This window comes from Lissotriton helveticus, chromosome 5_1 (genome assembly GCF_964261635.1).
Source record: "Lissotriton helveticus chromosome 5_1, aLisHel1.1, whole genome shotgun sequence".
NCBI lineage: Eukaryota > Metazoa > Chordata > Amphibia > Caudata > Salamandridae > Lissotriton > Lissotriton helveticus.
The window spans coordinates 1,226,203,067-1,226,222,286 of NC_136065.1; the positions used below are offsets into that span (position 1 = coordinate 1,226,203,067).

The 19,220-nt window shown below is 47.9% G+C and overlaps 1 protein-coding gene across 4 annotated transcripts in view; it reads left to right on the plus strand.

Annotated features, from left to right (window-relative positions):
• Positions 1-19,220, plus strand: part of PLEKHA1 (pleckstrin homology domain containing A1) — a 486,448-nt gene that overhangs the window by 287,567 nt on the left and 179,661 nt on the right. For all 4 annotated transcript variants that reach the window (XM_078643947.1, XM_078643949.1, XM_078643950.1 and 1 more), the window contains exon 9: positions 2,365-2,429. In XM_078643947.1, the coding sequence (XP_078500073.1) occupies positions 2,365-2,429 (65 nt within the window). The remainder of the gene's footprint in view (positions 1-2,364; positions 2,430-19,220) is intronic.

The window sequence follows — 19,220 nt, forward strand, 5'->3', positions numbered from 1 at the left end:
AACTACCACATGTTCCACTCGACAGACCTTCAAAAAGTATTATTGTGTGGATATTGTTACTAGGCAATGAGCTAGAGTTGGTCAAACTGCCCTGAGGTCTCTGTTTCAGACCTCTGCACTATCCACTGCTTAGCCATTGCTAAGGAGAGTACTGCATCACAGTCAATCCAGAGCATGTGGTTCTACAGCCACTCGTGCTACAAATGGATTGTTACCCTTTAAGCACCGGTTTGTTGCATGTAGTGATGTAAATTCACATTCGCCCACCCTCTTTCCCGGAAGCCAGTGTTTGCTACAGATCTCTTCAACCTACAGAGTTATTTGTATTACACAAACGGACACTGTCCTATCCTACGCACTACTCCAGATTTACTCTCATCCACTGTGTGGAAAACAATCGTAACAATAGTTTCAGTGCCCATGCACATTCACTACCAGAGGAAGAGTCGCAAAGATCTTGTAACTCGAAAGACATCTTCAAAACAGCGGAGTCCAGCAGTAGATAGCAGGAGTATGCAGAGCATATAAATAATAATACCAGCATTTGTAAAGCGCGCAGCTACCTCAGGTGAGGTGTCACAGCGCTGGGGGCCGTCAGGAAGATTAAGCGAGCTTTTGCCCCGAGTCACAAGGTGCTGGGCTAACCTGCCACTGGTGCCGGGGATCGAACCGTGAGCCCCCGTGATCCGGAGTCAGCCGCCCTGTTTAAGGCATAAGTAACAATCCTTCTGAGTGCACATAGTATGAATATAGAATAATAGAGTATTATGTCTTCATTGTGTCCAAAGTAGCCTTTGGAATGCCAGACAACATTAAGACGGGTGGAAAACCAGTTTAATACAGGGCCAACATTATTTCTGGTGGCGATCTGCTTAGCCCCATGAATCTGTCAATGTTCCTACAGACCGTATCCTTTGAATTGAGTTAGCAGGAGAATAAACAAGTTAATTGAGAATCGCAAGAGCATATTTTTTCAGCGTGAACTGGTGGGGTCACGGATTAGCTGGGATGCACATTAAAAAATTCTAAAAACATTCAAGTAAGCTACAAAGAGTGCGAGCAAGGAATTAAATTGTGTGGGGTTTGCTTGTCGGTGCTGCATACGTTGAAAAGCAGAAGCAAGAATATATTTCAACAATTGTGACATACTTGAGTAACTCTGTTGACAAGTTATTTTTTGAGAAGGAAGAATACAGTGAAACTCCATTTGATGGCTTACTCATCTAGCTTTCCGTTAGGTAGTCGGATCCTCTTGGTTTTATTCATGCATAAGCTCTCATATTCCATGGCGTCTTGTGACATTGACCTAGGTACTTTACCTGAAAGGCCGAATTTCTGGTGCAAGCTTTCTACGTTAGGATAGTTAAGTCTGCAAGCTTTGTCTTAAGCAAGACTTACATATGAGCTCCTGTAAGAACATGCTTCTTCTGCCATATTATTGTTTCAAAGGTAGTAACAAACTTGCATCTGACCTAGTAAATATTCCTTGCTGTCATATGTAGATCACATGCCTCCTCTGTTGTGGAGTTATCACATCAACTTGATTCCTCCACGGGGTGTAAAATTCTATTTGGCGATAGTAAGCTCTTTCCAAGCTCTAGCTCATACATTTTATAGGTATGGGATACTTACCTCTGTCATTCAAGTGACAAAAGCACCATTGACAGAGGTATCATTCTTTTAATGTTATGGCATTTGAAGACTTCTTTGCTCCACTGATACTTTACTGTTACTCCACCAGACCAAAGACCGTATCAGTGGTTCATAAAAGACATACCCATTGCAGATAACTGCATAACAGTTAGCTGTATTATATTTTTAAGCATTGTTCTTTTCATGCATCTTCTAGGAAGGATACATGTTTCAACAAGGAGTTCATATGTTGCCTATGTACTAAGTCTGGTTGGGCATGTGCGCCTCCCACCCCCCCAATCCCAGATTTCCGTTTTCCGGAATTAAGAACAGTAGGATGACAAGGTAAAGAAATAACTACCTCCATAGTGACTGCGCTTGTCCCTCCTTATGGACCATTTATACACAATATGTTTCTCTCCAGGCAACTGTGAAGAGTGCCTTCCTTTAACCAAGTATGTTGGAACTGGAACTTGGTGGGAAAAGTTAGTAATGCATGTCTATGAGTCATGGGTTGGGGTGTGGAAAAAACAGTGTAGCCATCTAAACTGTTTAAGTGACTACTTTCTTTAAGCTGGTAATGTCCACAGTTGCAAACAACTGGAAAGTGGCAGAAAAGGACTACAAGTGCCCTAATCATCGTGAACTTTTTTCCCTTATTTGGTTACGTGTTTTCAAGCATGAAGCCCCTAAGTGCACAATAATTGTATTTGTTTGTCTCCTTTCCTATAGGACAAGGATCCTCTTCGGTCGATACCACTCAAGGAGGTGCAAAAAGTACAGGAGTGCAAACAGAGGTGAGATGCCACATTCTAAGGATATATTTAGAGTATGGCTACTGGTGAAGTCCACATATTCAAATGCTCTTGTAAGCCTCCCTGTTATAAGCATACTTTTGTATTTAGAGCTCCTGTTTTAAACATTTTCCCTATTGAGACCTCCTTCTTGGTGTAGTCCCTAATCAGATTTCCATTGAAGCTCTTTCCACTTGTCAGAATTCTCTTGCAAGCTCATTATTCTCTGTACTTATGTTACAAACATATCTTTTCAGAACTCCTGTTGTAAGAATGTTCCTCTGATAATTGCAATAGTCACTATTTTAAAACCACTCTTGAGGGTGGCAGCTAATTCTGTGGAAGTTTGCCTTAGTACTGTCCCATTTCCCTTGTAAAACCTTTTTCACAATGTCCCTATCAGTTTTAATTTATTCCCCTTAGTACTTCCGCCAGTGTACCTTTAGTTTAAGTGTTTTCCTTCCAAATGTTCTCCAGTATAAAAGTATTTATTTGATAGTGTCTCATTGTTGGAAATTTTCCCTTTCTGTAGAGTCTCCCTGTTTTTTTTTTCCTTCTGAACTCTGTTTTTGCTGGCTGTAGAACTCTGTGCATTTTACCCCTGCGTGGGCTCCTCATTTCAACATGGTAAATTGGCATACACCTTATTGGTTTATTAGGTCTCTCCTGAGTCGGCACATGCGCTGCTCTGTCGAGACTTTTAGTAAGCGGCTTTTTGAAGTTCTCCCAAAGCGGCCACCAGCTGGTGGTCACGCGCACAAGCGCGCGCGCCCTGCTCAGCCTCTCCAATAACTGCTGCACGCGCATCCCTCGCGTGCTTTAGCGCGTCATCGCGATCACTTTAGCTTTCAATGCGATCGAGATGACTTTCGCTTTCATGGCCGCGCTGCGTTACTTTTACGTCAGCGCGGCCAATGCTTGTTTTCTTAGTCACACAAGTAAACACCAATAGGGTCACCAGGCCCTGTTTCCCTTTCAACGTCTAATTTTCATGTTTGTTTTCCAAGCGAGGCAGCCTGTGCCGAGACGGTGAGCTTGCAAAGCAAACACTTCTTGGAAGCAAACAGGAGTTACTAATCTTAAACTGTAAAAAATATATATATATATATATTTCTTTGCACGTATTTAAATCGGCGAGCTAAAGCTTAGGTAACGCCGTGATTCAGTAATTACTTTGCTATGATCCAGATTTTTGCTTTTCTACACGAGTAAATACTAACTTGTGGGAACCCTGTGAATATCAGGTTTTCCGCATTTATTGGCAAAGGAGTTACTTCCAGTTTTCACAAAGTAATGTGGTATTACCGCATTGCTCTGAATAAGTGGAACTTGACAAATGTGTGTTAATATGATTTAAACACAATTAACATTTTTCCCAACGATTCTGCATGAACAATTCTTTAACATGTTCTGGTTGTATTTTGCAGCAACTGGTGTAAAATAGTCCTCATTATATGCGTCCTGGTATCTTGTGCGATAATTATCGCACACAAAAATATAATCCGACACAAATGTGTTCAGATTTTAAGGTGTATGATAAGTACAAGTTTTGCCCACACAATGGGGATAAATGGATTTTTGGGCTTGCGGCACCAAAATACACAAGTCATGGTATGTTCCAGGCATAATTTTCCAAATGTCACAGATTTAACCTCCTGAAATGTATCCTGGCGTTGTGGATGTTATCAAACCCGGTATTTACTGGGTCCTATAGAATCCCCAGAATTCATAAATCTGATATGTGGGGTCCCAGGATTATGACCGGGGCTCGCAACTCGGCCCCATGTTATGTGTTGTCTTGTAGCGAGCATATGCTAAAAGAAGTGTGATGCACTGCCGTGATGCTTCAAACTTCTGGCTGAAAAGCAAGGCGGACACTTACAAACTGTGTACACTGGCCCAAGTTGCTGGACTGTAGGTTTTGTGAAATTTAAATGATGGGAAAAATCAAGTTGATTCTAGTTCTACCTTTAAACCCGGGGCATCATCAGGAAAGAGCTATGGCAAGGAGGTCCTGTTAGCCAACCCCTTTGTTCTCATCGCCACAACTTAGTAAGTAGTATCTCTGTAGGATATTGCATAGGCTTTCAACTTTGCTCGACAAGCCCAAGGGACCCACCATTACTTTTTTTGTCACTGTTCTGAACATTTTTAGCCATGCAAGAGTTGATGTTCTTGCAGCAAGGATATTCTGCTGCATAACTAAATACTTATAAGTGCCCAAAAGCGAGACCTATTGCCTATGCCAATGCTTGTATAATTTGCTTGTAAGTCCCTCTTATATGGTATCAAGTGTAGTCCGGGCCGGTAAATTGAATGTTGTCAGTGGGCTTCAGCTTCATTGTGCTACTTAAGGCAGGAGCACTGTAAAACCTGTCTCAAGGACTACCAATTTTAGCCAAGATGTGCAGATTTAAAATTGCTAATTCTTTCTGTCAAAATGAACTCTTAGGACAGGCCTAAACCTTCCTTTGAAAGGGTGTTACTGCCCTTAAAAGCAGGGTGCCTAGTATTTAAAAGTAGGATATGTGCAAGTTTAATGTTAAATTAGTACTTCATTATTAGCACCTTGTTAGACCTGTCAGCCCTTTGGGTGGTCCCTCCTGTCATTTATTTATTTTGTCCCCTTTTTGCCCCTCATATCCCTTTATTTTTATGTCCACTGGAATTTTTGGGTGTTGACCTAGGGGTTAGGCACTCCTTGACCTTATAGTTTTTTTTTCTATCCTAGGTGCCTCTCTGACTGAAACTAATAGACCCAGAAAATGGTGGCTTCCAACTGCCACAACTGTTACCTTAGAACCCGGTGACATTGGGTATAATGAGGAGTTCCAGAACTTTCTGGTCCACCCTAGACCCTCTGGACCTGGGCTATAAATATTGGAACGTTGTGCGGCCATTTTGAGTGGAGAAAGGAGAGTCAGAGAACACACCGGGTGGAAGCCAGCTAGAGTCCAGGCTGAGGTCTGAGGAGGTGGGCGCGTGAGAGAGGACCTGACAGCCTCTGGGGGCTGCTTTTCCTTCACTGCCTGACGCCCCCCCTTGACCATAGATCTGACCTGGCGGAGCTGACACCTTACATCCTTCGTGAGGTACCTGTGAAGGGTGTCCTATCCTCCAGCAAGGAGCGCTGGACCAGAACCCAGTGAAGCTCACAAGTAAGAGTGGCAGGACCCGTCTAAATATCGGGGAGTATTCCCAAGAAGTCGGGCCCTTCTGAGGAGACAACCCCCCCCCCTAACTGCTAGACTATAGTGGCAAAGCAGTGGGATTCCCTCAGCGACTGGGATCTCTGCCGTATTTCCCCTCTCTCTTGTTGACGCCTGGAGCTCGGGCGCATCCAGCCACTCAGCTGTCTTAAACGCCTCTCATCAGAGCTTACCTCCGTACTGGGCATTGTGTGGGTTCATCGCCCCTGGGCTGTCCCGCGCTCTCGGCGTCCCTAATGACTCATCGCAGTCAGCCCGGGTCGAGCCTCTGAGGAGAATGTGCCGCGGGTGCCGTGTGAGCACTAGTCCCCCTGTCGTGAGGTTCCTCTGCGCCGGTGTTGACAGAGGAAGGGGGGGGGGGGAGAGCGCCGCCTCAGGACTGGCTTTCCGTTTGCAGAGGCTTGAGCGGAGCGGCCGGCTGGCGTTGAGGAGACGAGCGCCAGAAGTTGTGAGGCGGGGCCGGAGGAGCTGAGGGTGGAGTTGACCCTCAGTGTGGGCGTGTGGGGAAATTGCACGGAAGCCGCTGGGAAGGTGGAAATCAGAGCGCGACCTGCCTTCAGTGATCCAAAGCCTGACCGAGCTTCACGCTTAAAGTAAGCAGGGCGCTGGGCTCAGTGGGAGGGGAGGCATAGCGCTCATAGCCTCTACCGAACTCGAACTGGACAGACCCCCTGGCCCCGGAAGGAAAGGGTGAATGGTGGGCCCAGGGAAAGGAGACCAACAGGGGTACACCGTGGAGTCTTCCTGACTACGCAGGTTCTGAGGGCTGAGGAACTTTCTCTGGCTGACTGCTGCTGTCTGGAACTGGCATGATGGTTGGTAACCCCTTCCATGCTGATGACGAGCTCAGCTCGTCATGGAGTGCCCATTCATTTCAATGGAAATTACATTGAAATCGTTGGACATGCCTTAGCATCCAAGTGGTTAAGGAAGAGAAGAGCTAGGCTTATCTAACTGTGTGAATCATAATACACTGTCAAGTTAACCCTTGAGCTGCCCTCATTTAGTGAATGAATTGCACGGATGACTACATGCTAACGCTTCTAGGCATTCTTCTGCTTATTATTTACTGCATATAACTGCTTGGTTTTCTAATGTGTGAATTGTTACAGAACTGCTTATACAGACTATGGCTCCCATTTTTGTATGGAAATAAGTCTCTGATGGAAATGGATTTTCACAGTTACCTCTCATATTAATGCTATATCAAAACGAGGTCTGCTTTAATAAGGAAATCAAATGACATGATATGCTGTTATGATTAGAAGTGATCCAATAGTAACGTCTAAAAATGTTAATTTAATGACTTGAGAAGCAATTGAGAACCTAATTAAAAGAGAACCTATTAACTGCATATTTTTATAAAACAGCCCGTATTTTTCTAAAACTGGTGTAGTGTCTTTATTTTTGAGTGGATGGACGTTATGTTACTGAAGGGTGTGACGCAAACTTTACACATGTGCCTTTGGGATAGGCCGTCCTACTTTGTGCCAAGCTACCCTATGTAGACTGATAACCCCAGGTCCAACATAATTGGTGGCAGCGGTGGGATTTGAACTGCGTTTGCGTCCACTCTAAAGTAACAAAGTGTACTCCACAGGCCTACACCTGGAGTTTTCTCCTGGCGGACTCCCTAATTATAATTTTGTTTTTCCAAATTTACTCCTGGTGGTGGGTGGAGGAAGCGTCTAGTTACCCTCTGAAATTATTCCTTCTAAGTGGCTGTCCCGCACTCTTTGTGGCACAATGGAATTCGCACTGGAGGAGTTAGAAACCTATAATATGGCTCAACTCTGTGAATTTTGTCAAAATATGGGAGTGTTCTTCAAGCGTGGTGCCAAGAAGGGGGAGCTTCAAACCAGCTTGAGGGCGTGGGTGGCAGCCCACCCAGATGGGAAGGAGGAGGAGGAAACAGACTGGGAAACTGTCATCGGGGTAGATGTGCTGTTCCAATCTGAGAGGGAGAACTTACTGACAGGTCCCAGAACACTCTCAAGAGAGGGCAGCAGTGTCTCCGCGAGAAGCTTGACTGAAGCCGAACTAGCGGACAGGAGGGAAAAAAGACAGCTAAAGTGGGAGTTAGCCAAGTTGGAAAAGGAGAAAGAGGAGCAGAGGATGGCTCACGAGTTGAAACTCAGAGAGTTAGATCTCAAGGCCCTACAGGCAGGGACTCCCAGTTCTCCAAATGGTGGCAGCGAATAAAAGGATGTGACCAGGGAACCCAGACCTTACCTACCTAAGGATGTAGTCGCCAGCTACAGTACAGGGGATGACATCGCCAAGTGGCTGGCCGCCTATGAGGTCTCGTTAAGAGCCCATGGGATCCTGGAAAAACACTGGGGGGTGGCTTGTAGAAATACATGCCTCCTGCAGGGAGGGATACACTTTTAGCTCTAGACCAGGAAGAGCAGACCCACTACCCCACCATGAAAGTGGCGCTGATCAAGAAGTTTGGACTGACTCCAGAAAAATACCGTCAAAAGTTTAGGGGTAGTCACAAACTAGGCACACAGAATTGGGTGGATTTCCTGGACTACGCAAAGAAGGCATTAGAGGGCTGGGTGCAAGGCAGCGAGGTGGGGGACTATGAGGGGTTATATGACCTTATACTCAAGGAGCACCTACTCGAGAAATGTTTTCCCGAGCTGCGTCAACACCTGGTGGACAGCAAGCTAACCAACCCCCGGAAGCTTGCAGAGGAGGCGGACAACTGGGCAAGTACCCGGGTGTCCTCAAAGGGGACTGGAGGGGATTCCCAAAGGGTCGGACAGGGCGCCCCCCAGAAGAAAGAGGGGGGAGATAAAAAGAGGGAGTTCTCCAAAGGCCCCCAAAACAGTTTCCAGGGAAAGGGAACAGGATTCACCCCTAAGGCTAATCCGCCCAGAAACCCTCATCCTGGCCAAAGTCAGCAGCCAAGGGTTGGCCACTGCTTTGAGTGTGGTGGTGTTGGACATTAGAAGGGACCACCCCCTCCCACCGGAGGAAAAGCCCCGGGAGTAGCTAGTGTAGTGCTCGGGGAGGAGTTGCCCTTAGATAAGGGGGGTGAGTGGGCGGGTGTCACCTTGGTGTCCCTGGGAGATCGGGAGATGGTTCCTAAGATCCAGGTGCCCTCAAATACTGTAAAGTATGGGCAGTGGGTCACCATCAATGGCCAAAGAGGCGAAGCTCTGAGAGACACAGGAGCCAGTATGACTATGGTAAGGAGTCAACTGGTGTCTCCAGAGCAGGTGATTCCACATGTACTCCGCCGCGATGGCTGACGGCAGATTGGGCCACTACCCTGTGGCCGAGGTTCCCTTTGAGTGGGAAGGGCAGTCACTTCGAGTTGCCGTAAGCCCTGCCGTGCCAGTCGATTGTCTGTTGGGAAATGACATGGAGCACAATGCTTGGAAGGAGGTGGAATACCGGACTCATTCGGAGATGCTGGGTACACCTGACTGGGCCTGTGCAAGCACAAGGTCTGCGACTACCCGGAGAGGGAGTTCGCCTGGGCTGGAGCCTGGAACAATGGCCCAGCCCGCTGCCAAAAAGGGAAAGACCCGAAGACTGGAAAAGCCTGCTTCGGCTTCCACGCCCCATGAGACAGATCGGCCACATGCGGTGGTGGGCCAGGAGTCCGTGGAGGGGGAAGTAGTCTCCCTGGAGGACTTACCTATCCCTGCTGAGTGGCATGTGGAAGGAGGGCCTACCAGGGAGGAGTTGTGTAAGGGCCAGAAGGAGTGCCCTACCCTTGAGGGACTGAGGCGACAGGCCGAAGCCCAGGCAGCAGGGAACGTTGCAGGGCACTACCATATTTACTGGGAGGACGGACTCCTCTACAGTGAACCCAAGGTACCTTTGCCCGGTTCATCACGGGCCTTGGTAGTCCCACAACGATACCGAGCCTTTCTTCTAGAATTGGCTCATGAAATTCCCTTGGCAGGACACTTAGGACAGGACAAGACCTTTGCCCGGCTTGTCCCCCACTTTTACTGGCCTCAGATGAAACTGGCATCCGACACATACTGTCGGACGTGTGTATCCTGTCAAGCCAGTGGGAAGACAGGGGTGAAGCTGAAGGCTCCCCTGGAACCACTTCCTGTCGTTAGCACCCCCTTTGAAAGGGTGGGCATCGACATTGTGGGGCCATTGGATCCACCCACTACAGCTGGTCACAGGTTTATCCTGGTTCTGGTGGATCACGCCACGCGGTACCCAGAGGCAATTCCTCTGAGGACTGTCACTGCACCTGTAGTGGCTAGGGCCCTGATGGAGATCTTTACCCAAGTGGGTTTCCCCAAGGAAGTTGTGTCCGACAGGGGGACCAACTTCATGTCAGCGTACATGCGGGCTATGTGGAAAGAGTGTGGAGTTACCTACCGGTTTACCACTCCTTATCACCCACAGACCAATGATCTGGTGGAAAGGTTCAACAAGACCTTGAAAGGCATGATAAGAAATCTGCCTGAGAGCCTGCGGAGGAAATGGGACGTCGTCCTACCCTGTTTGCTGTTTTCCTACAGGGAAGTGCCACAGAAAGGAGTGGGCTTCAGCCCCTTCGAGCTTCTGTATGGGCATCCTGTGCGTGGACCTCTCAGCCTGGTGAAGGATGGATGGGAAAAGTCTCCCAGAAAGCTTCCCCAGGATGTGGTGAGCTACATGCTGGCCATCCGGAGCCAAATGGCAAAGTTGTGGAAGCAAGCTTCTGACAACTTGGAAGCCAGTCAAGCAGTAATGAGAGTGGTATGACCACAATGCTCACCCTGTGGAGTTGGAGCCTGGCCAGAAAGTGTGGGTGATGGAACCTGGAGAGCTAAGTGCCCTCCAAGATCGCTGGACAGGCCCCTTGAGGTGAAGGAGAAGAAGGGTAAGGCCACCTACCTGGTGGACCTTAAGACCCCTCGACAGCCCCTACAGGTGCTGCATGCTAACCGCCTCAAACCCCACCATGAGAGGCCCGAGGTCATCTTGATGATGGTGACTGATGGAGCAGAGGAAGCAGAAAGCGAGCCTCTCCCTGATCTCTTTTCGTCTCAGGAAAAGGATGGGTCGGTGGACGGAGTGATTCTTTCCCCATCCCTTACTCCTGAGCAGCGAGAGGACTGCCGCCAGGTCTTGGAGCAGTACTCCTCGCTGTTCTCCCTTGTTCCGGGAAGGACCCACCTGTGTACCCATGATGTGGACACAGGAGACAGCCCACCAGTGAAGTCTAAGACCTACCGGCTGTCAGACAAGGTGAAGGCCAGCATCCACGGTGAGGTTACCAAGATGCTGGAGCTGGGAGTCATTGAACCTTCTAGTAGCCCCTGGTCCAGTCCGGTGGTTCTAGTACCAAAAGCTGTCCCACCAGGTACCACTCCAGAACTGAGGTTCTGTGTGGATTACCGGGGACTGAACTCAGTGACTAAGACTGATGCACATCCGATCCCTAAGGCGGATGAACTTATTGACCGGCTGGGAGCTGCCCAATACCTGAGTACCTTTGACCTTACTTCAGGGTACTGGCAGATCTCCCTTACAGATGGAGCAAAGGAGAGGTCAGCCTTCTCCACGCCTGAGGGCCACTACCAGTTCTGTGTGATGCCCTTTGGGCTCAAGAACGCCCCTGCCACTTTTCAGCGGCTGGTGAACCAGGTCCTTTCTGGAATGGAGGCTTTCTCCGGTGCTTACCTGGATGAGATTGCTGTCTTTAGCAGCAGTTGGAAGGACCATTTGTGTCACCTACAAGCTGTTCTCCAGGCCCTGAAACAGGCTGGCTTGACAATCAAAGCCAGTAAATGTCAGATCGGGCAGGGGTCGGTTGTGTACCTAGGCCACTTGGTGGGCAGGGGAGCGGTGCAGCCCCTCCAGGCAAAGATTGAGGCAATCATGGCCTGGGAACCCCCAATACCCAAACTGAGGTACGAGCCTTCCTGGGCCTCACAGGTTACCACCGTCGCTTTGTGAAGGGGTATGGCACTATTGTAGCGCCCCTCACTGAGCTCACATCCAAGAAACAACCGCGACGGGTAGTCTGGACAGAGGCTTGTCAGCAAGCCTTTGAGAAGCTGAAACAAGCAATGTGTGCAGCACCGGTCCTGAGGGCCCCAGATTTCTCCAAGGAGTTCATCGACCAGACAGATGCATCAGAGCATGGCATTCAGAGCATGGCATTGGGGCAGTGTTATTGCAACTAAATGAAGAGGGTCTGGATCAACCTGTTGTCTTTCTATCTAGGAGACTGCTTCCCCGGGAACAGAAGTGGAGTGCAATTGAGCGGGAAGCCTTTGCAGTGGTATGGGCTCTGAAGAGGTTGCGGCCATACCTGTTTGGCTCGCACTTCATGCTTCAGACCGACCACCGACCCCTTCAATGGCTGATGCAAATGAAGGGAGAAAATCCCAAGCTGTTGAGATGGTCCATCTCCCTACAGGGAATGGACTTCCGGGTGGAACATCGGCCTGGAGTGGACCACGCCAATGCAGACGGTCTCTCTAGGTATTTCCGCCTTAGTGATGAGGACTCCGAAGGGGTTGGGTAGCTCTCCCCACTTTCAGCTGGGGGGGGAGGGGGGCGCGTGTTAGACCTATCAGCCCTTTGGGTGGTACCTCCTGTCATTTATTTATTTTGTCCCTTTTTTGCCCCTCATATCCCTTTATTTTTATGTCCACTGGAATTTTTGGGTGTTGACCTAGGGGTTAGGCACTCCTTGACCTTATAGTTTTTTTTCTATCCGAGGTGCCTCTCTGACTGAAACTAATAGACCCAGAAAATGGTGGCTTCCAACTGCCACAACTGTTACCTTAGAACCTGGTGCCATTGGGTATAATGAGGAGTTCCAGAACTTTCTGGTCAACCCTAGACCCTCTGAACCTGGGCTATAAATATTGGAACGCTGTGCGGCCATTTTGAGTGGAGAAAGGAGAGTCAGAGAACAGACCGGGTGAGAGCCAGCTAGAGTCCAGTCTGAGGAGGTGGGCGCGTGAGAGAGGACCTGACAGCCTCTGGGGGCTGCTTTTCCTTCACTGCCTGACGCCCCCCCTTGACCATAGATCTGACCTGGCGGAGCTGACACCTTACATCCTTCGTGAGGTACCTGTGAAGGGTGTCCTATCCTCTAGCAAGGAGCGCTGGACCAGAACCCAGTGAAGCTCACAGAGTGGCAGGACCCATCTAAATATCGGGGAGTATTCCCAAGAAGTCAGGCCCTTCCGAGGAGACAACCCCCCCCCCCCCCTAACTGTTAGACTATAGTGGCAAAGCAGTGGGGTTCCCTCAGCGACTGGGATCTCTGCCGTATTTCCCCTCTCTCTTGTTGACGCCTGGAGCTCTGGCGCATCCAGCCACTCAGCTGTCTTAAACGCCTCTCATCAGAGCTTACCTCCGTACTGGGCATTGTGTGGGTTAATCGCCCCTGGGCTGTCCCGCGCTCTCGGCGTCCCTAATGACTCATCGCAGTCAGCCCGGGTCGAGCCTCTGAGGAGAACGTGCCGCGGGTGCCGTGTGAGCACTAGTCCCCCTGTCGTGAGGTTCCTCTGGGCCGGTGTTGACAGGGGGGGAGCGCCGCCTCAGGACTGGCTTTCCGTTTGCAGAGGCTTGAGCGGAGCGGCCGGCCGATGTTGAGGAGACAAGCGCCGGAAGGTGTGAGGCGGGGCCGGAGGAGCCGAGGGAGGAGTTGACCCTCAGTGTGGGCGTGTGGGGAAATTGCACGGAAGCCGCTGGGAAGGCGGAAATCAGAGCGCGACCTGCCTTCAGTGATCCAAGTAACGGCAGTCATCGAGGAGCTCTGATCCCTTGTGCACCTGACAAAGCCTGACCGAGCTTCACGCTTAAAGTAAGCAGGGCGCTGGGCTCAGTGGGAGGGGAGGCATAGCGCTCATAGCCTCTACCGAACTCGAACTGGACAGACCCCCTGGCCCCGGAAGGAAAGGGTGAATGGTGGGCCCAGGGAAAGGAGACCAACAGGGGTACACCGTGGAGTCTTCCTGACTACGCAGGTTCTGAGGGCTGAGGAACTGTCACTGGCTGACTGCTGCTGTCTGGAACTGGCATGATGGTTGGTTTAAGGAAGAGAAGAGCTAGGCTTATCTAACTGTGTGAATCATAATACACTATCAAGTTAACCCTTGAGCTGCCCTCATTTAGTGAATGAATTGCACTGATGACTACATGCTAACGCTTCTAGGCATTCTTCTGCTTATTATTTAATGCATATAATTGCTTGGTTTTCTAATGTGTGAATTGTTACAGTACTGCTTATACAGACTATGGCTCCCATTTTTGTATGGAAATAAGTCTCTGATGGAAATGGATTTTCACAGTTACCTCTCATATTAATGCTATGTCAAAACGAGGTCTGCTTTAATAAGGAAATCAAATGACATGATATGCTGTTATGATTAGAAGTGATCCAATAGTAATGTCTAAAAATGTTAATTTAATGACTTGAGAAGCAATTGAGAACCTAATTAAAAGAGAACCTATTAACTGCATATTTTTATAAAACAGCCCGTATTTTTCTAAAACTGGTGTAGTGTCTTTATTTTTGAGTGGATGGACGTTATGTTACTGAAGGGTGTGACGCAAACTTTACACATGTGCCTTTGGGATAGGCCTTCCTACTTTGTGCCAAGCTACCCTATGTAGACTGGTAACCCCAGGTCCAACACACCTCAAAGCTATTTTCATTGTAGCAAGTCTAGCTTCAGGAAACACTGTGATGCAATATTAAAAACCAATACTGCATCTTGGGAATGGAACTAGCTAGAAAACAACTATTTTGCATACTTATTAAAAATCCAAATACATTGTGAAGTTAGATTTTGGTTCTGAATATTAATGACAAGTAATGTAATTACCTGTCTGAAGTCCCTGGAAGATAACTCTGTTTTGCTTTATCCCTTCTGCTAGCCAATAATTAACATTTCAGGGGGTGTGAACTTGCTCCCAAGGGCAAAGCAGTAGGCTGACTTGAATGGTCAGATATTACCCCACTGAACCTAATAGAATATGCAAGGGGACTGGGGGGATCCTTTATGACATTCAATTGTCAAATCCTGCTTGAATATAATTTCCTGCTTGACACTTCTGCTGGGGCTTTTCATATGACACTTGAGGTGCACCTCAAAGAGGCCTCCCCTGTCACAGGCAAATGTTAGCTGACACTTAGGCAGGGGCTGTCTGTTGTCTCTCCAGACAGGCCTGCCCCAATTACAGTGGGCCTCTTCTTTCCCAACAAAATATTATTGATTTTCAAATAACAAAAGCCAGAACAAGGCCCGGAAGTCCGTAATTAGGATGCAATATGTATAACAATATTTTGGGGCCTCCTAATCTGCTCACCGTCGTTCACCCAAACCTGGTTCCTTTGCTGAATGTACTTTCCTCTGTGAAGATAATAATGCATTATCTTTAGCATATTAGTCTGGCTGTTATCCATTATCCATTTCCCTTTTCTAGGTAGTGAGTTGGAGAGACCGTAGTAGAGATTTGAGGCCACCATACACAAAGTTCTTCTCTTACAAATATTTCACCAGTGGTTGCCACATCTCTTCATATATCTCTTATATTTGTTAAGCCACCAGTTTAATTTTTCTGTGGCCAATAGTGCCCAGAGCTTACCTACCCATTCTTGTATAATTGGAATAATGGGAGATTTCTATTTGGGTGCAATTAATTGTTTTGATGGCAAAGTAACATTTATCAGTCTCCAATATACCTCATGTAGGTGTCTGATCTGAGTTAGTCTCTTGTCAAGTATAATAGTAGCAGTGGATATCCCACCACCCTCTTAAAATGGCTGACGGTTTCTTTACAAATAGTGTTAGTCTGGGGCAAGCCCACCATACATGCAACAAATCTCCCACTTGCCCATACAGTTGCCAACAAAGTCTGTCTGTCTTACCAGACATGTTTCAGTTTTACTGGAGTGACATGCCAGCCCATCTTGGTTTTGTATAACAGTTCTCTGTTCTGCACACTTTAACAGAATGAAGGGATGTCAGTCCAAAGCTTTTGCCATTGGTTTAGCAAAATGTGGGTTCCCCACGCATCCGCCCACTTCCCTGTATAAGTTCACTCCAGGCCGATGTCCACATCTGTTAAACTGTTGGAAATTTGATATAAAGTCTTTGGTCCCCTCATACATGGTGAAAAGTTTCTCCCAGGATGTTAATGGTCTAATTGCTGCTTATCCAGTATTGGGGTATCTGTCATAGATTCACATGCCTGAATCATTCCCTGTTGCTGAGGCGGGAGTCCCACAGTAAATACAAAAGTAGTGCCAAAAGTAAATAATGTTAGTAGGCTAAAAGAAAAAAGCCTAAGGCCTAAATCTTAGTAGCCTATCTACATCATTATAGTAAATGAACCAAATATTGGTTCCAACCAATCAGCTACCAGCACCCTCTAGAACCTTCTCAGCAGAGGCAGTTCTCTTCAGATTTTCACCGCACGTCGTGTGGAAGGGAGTCTCCCTGAGTGCCACTTAGTTCTTCTACCTTTTCTTCAGAATGTCTGACAGGAAAGCTCTTTTCAAGCCCTGCAGGACCTGTGATGAGAAGAGGGTCCATGTGGATGACCAACATAATGACTGCATTTATTGCCTTTATCCCAAGCATGAGGCAAAATATTGCAAGATCTGCTGTACCTTCCCTACCAAGACCCTTAGGGATAGAGAGGCAAGACTGCTTTTATGGCTCAAATCTTCTTCGGCTGAAGAGGATGACAGAGCTTCTACTTAAAGCAAAAGAGCCAGATCCCATGACAACTCTTCAAGTGAGGGAAGAAAACACCTTAAATCTTCCCATGATGTTTCTGACCTTTCACAGAGGTCACCAAAACTCTCCTCTGGGTCAACGCTGTCTCCATCATCTACAGCAGGCAAGGAATCAAAAAAGGCATCTACTTCAAAAACTGTAAGTAAAAGCCATATTAAATCAGTCACGGTGACTACTTCGTCGACTATCTCTGTGACAACTTCTTCTGCCTCATCATCTACGGCTACTATCTCTACTACAGCCATTAAATCGCCTATTCTGTCTATAAAAATCTCTATCTCTACCAAGAAACCAGTTCTTGAGGAGTCGTTGACGAGAAAATCGAAATCACCGTCGACTACCATATCGACGTAGAGTTCTTCAACAGTGCAGTCGACGAAGACGACCGTTCCGTCGTCGATGACAACATTGAAGAGCCTGTTGACGACGAGCCCGTCTATGAGAAGCCCGTCGATGATGATCCCGTCGACGCAGAGCCCGTCGACACAGAGCCCGTCGACGAAGGATTTACCTATTAAATCTACAGTTTCTGCTGGATTAGCTTTACCTGCGCAGTCCACGCCTAGATCATCTGGTCTTTACCAACTTAAAACTTTTCAAAGACAGCGGGATTACACTAAGGTTTCACCACTTATGCCTTCACATCTCCTAGACACTTACGTTGAGGATGACGACAAAGAGGATGAAGGACCTTTTGGTACAGCTCACCATCCTTCTGATTTAAACATCAAGTGTCAGGATGACGACGAAGATGACGTCTACCAAGATCAATATTACCAGGAAGACATTATTGGTTTGAGGCATGTGGGCTTCTGAATTCAAATCTGTGCATAGATCGCCGCCTAGTGTTGGGTCCGGATGATTGCACATTGTTGTCCTGGAAGAGTCTTTGAAGTATCACGAGATAGGTGGCTCCTCCCTCGGACTACAGTGCGCATGGGCATCCTCTCCATCCCCAGATTGTTTTTCTCCGCCATTGGGTTCGGATGTACTTTCCTACTCTCCAAGTTTGGAATTAAGAAAAACTTTTGAAAAGGCCAAAAGGCCTTCGGATCCGTCGGTATTGTTCAGCGTTCGGTGCCGATACACTTTTTACAACTTTGTTGCACTCCGGTCGTCGAATCGGGCCGTGAGGCCTTCTCGACACCACGTGGACCGACCGTTGATGGAACGAAGTTCATTCAAGTACTGCCCGCAGTGCAACTCGAAATTCCCGCACACAGACAAGCATCCAGTGTGCAATAAATGCCTATCTCCAGATCACAATGAAGATAGTTGCCTAGCCTGTACCCAGTTCCGATCGAAAAAGACTATTCGGAATCGACAGGCGGCGAGGCAAGAAATGCAACGGTTGGCGCCTGAGCCCGATAACATCTTCGACGATCAGGAAGAACTAGCGAGCGCCGAAGACTCAGATCAAGACGAAAGACAATACTCGGAGCCCGACTCCGAATATTACCTCGAAGAGGGAGAACTAATCGTCGATCTCGAGGAATATGATCAGGACATTGTTGCAGTTGAAGACGACTCCGATGACGACGAGGGGCGAACCGTGAGTACACCGCCCCATATAGACACTACACCTCTATCAGAGACTCGGGTCAAGGCATCGCCAGCAGGCCTTAGCCGAGATCAATATCCTCATTCTACAGCCCCGCCATACCGCCCGGCTAAGAACATACCAAAAGAGCCCTCTGAGACAGAACATATGACATCGGTTCCATCGAAACCGAAACTAGTCGACAATACAGTCTTCGGACCGAATTACATCGAACCGAAGGTAACTAAGCCGAAAGACGTCGACCCGAAGGACACAGTAACAATACAACCTTCGAAACCAAAGACCGTCGAGTCGACATCGAAGACCAAAGTAGTCGAGTCGAGCTCGAAGTCGAAGGCCGTCGAGTCAACCTCGAAGCCAAAACACGTCGATTTGACACAAAAACAAAAGCACGTCGAATCGACCCCCAAGAAGCACGTCGAATCGAGTAAAACAGCCTCCGGTATCGACAAGGGGAAAAACACGGTCCCGAGAGCACAAGGCCTACGCCCAAAGCTACCGTCGAACCGAAAGCGAAACCAAAGGTGGACGAAAGAAAATCGGTCGAGCCGAAGCCCATCGAACCGAAAAAAGGCGTCAACCCAAAACCGTAGGCTCCAAAAAAAACTAAAGGCACTGTCGAACCGACAAAACCGCTCGGTCTGAAACAGGTGGTGAAGCCAGCCAAAGACGTTCAACCGACAAAACCTGTCGAAAAACAGCCTAAACCGATCCAACCACCAAAACCGATCGATTCCACAAAAAGCATCGACCCAAAGAGACAAAAACCAAAGGTTACAGCACCAAAACCAAGGACTGTGGAAGAGGAGCTTATTCACCCAGATCCCTCCACAGAAGACCAGTCAAAACTCTATATTGACCCAAAGACTGGTAAAGTGACTGTTTATACCAAAAAGAAAAGACCTCTGCCAACTGAAGACCTTTCCAGAATCCCCCTAAAGAAAAAGAGAGACTGTGCTACCTCTCCCATATTCTTTGAACCTATCAGTCCAGTTATGCCTACTACTCCTTATGCCCCAACCTCACCTGCACGCCCTGACTACAACCCAGATGAAGATCAGGACGCGGATGTAGGGTTTGGTTTTCCACAAAACCCACTTGCAGAGCCAAACACACAGCCATGGCGTGGAGGAGGAGAACCAGACACTGAAGGGATTCTGCCCATTACAGACCCTGCAGTATACCCCACTAAGCCATCACCCACAGAGGATACAATAGCATTTAATTCACTACTGGATAGAGCAGTAACCTACCACAATGTAGATATGTACTCTGATGCTATTGAGGA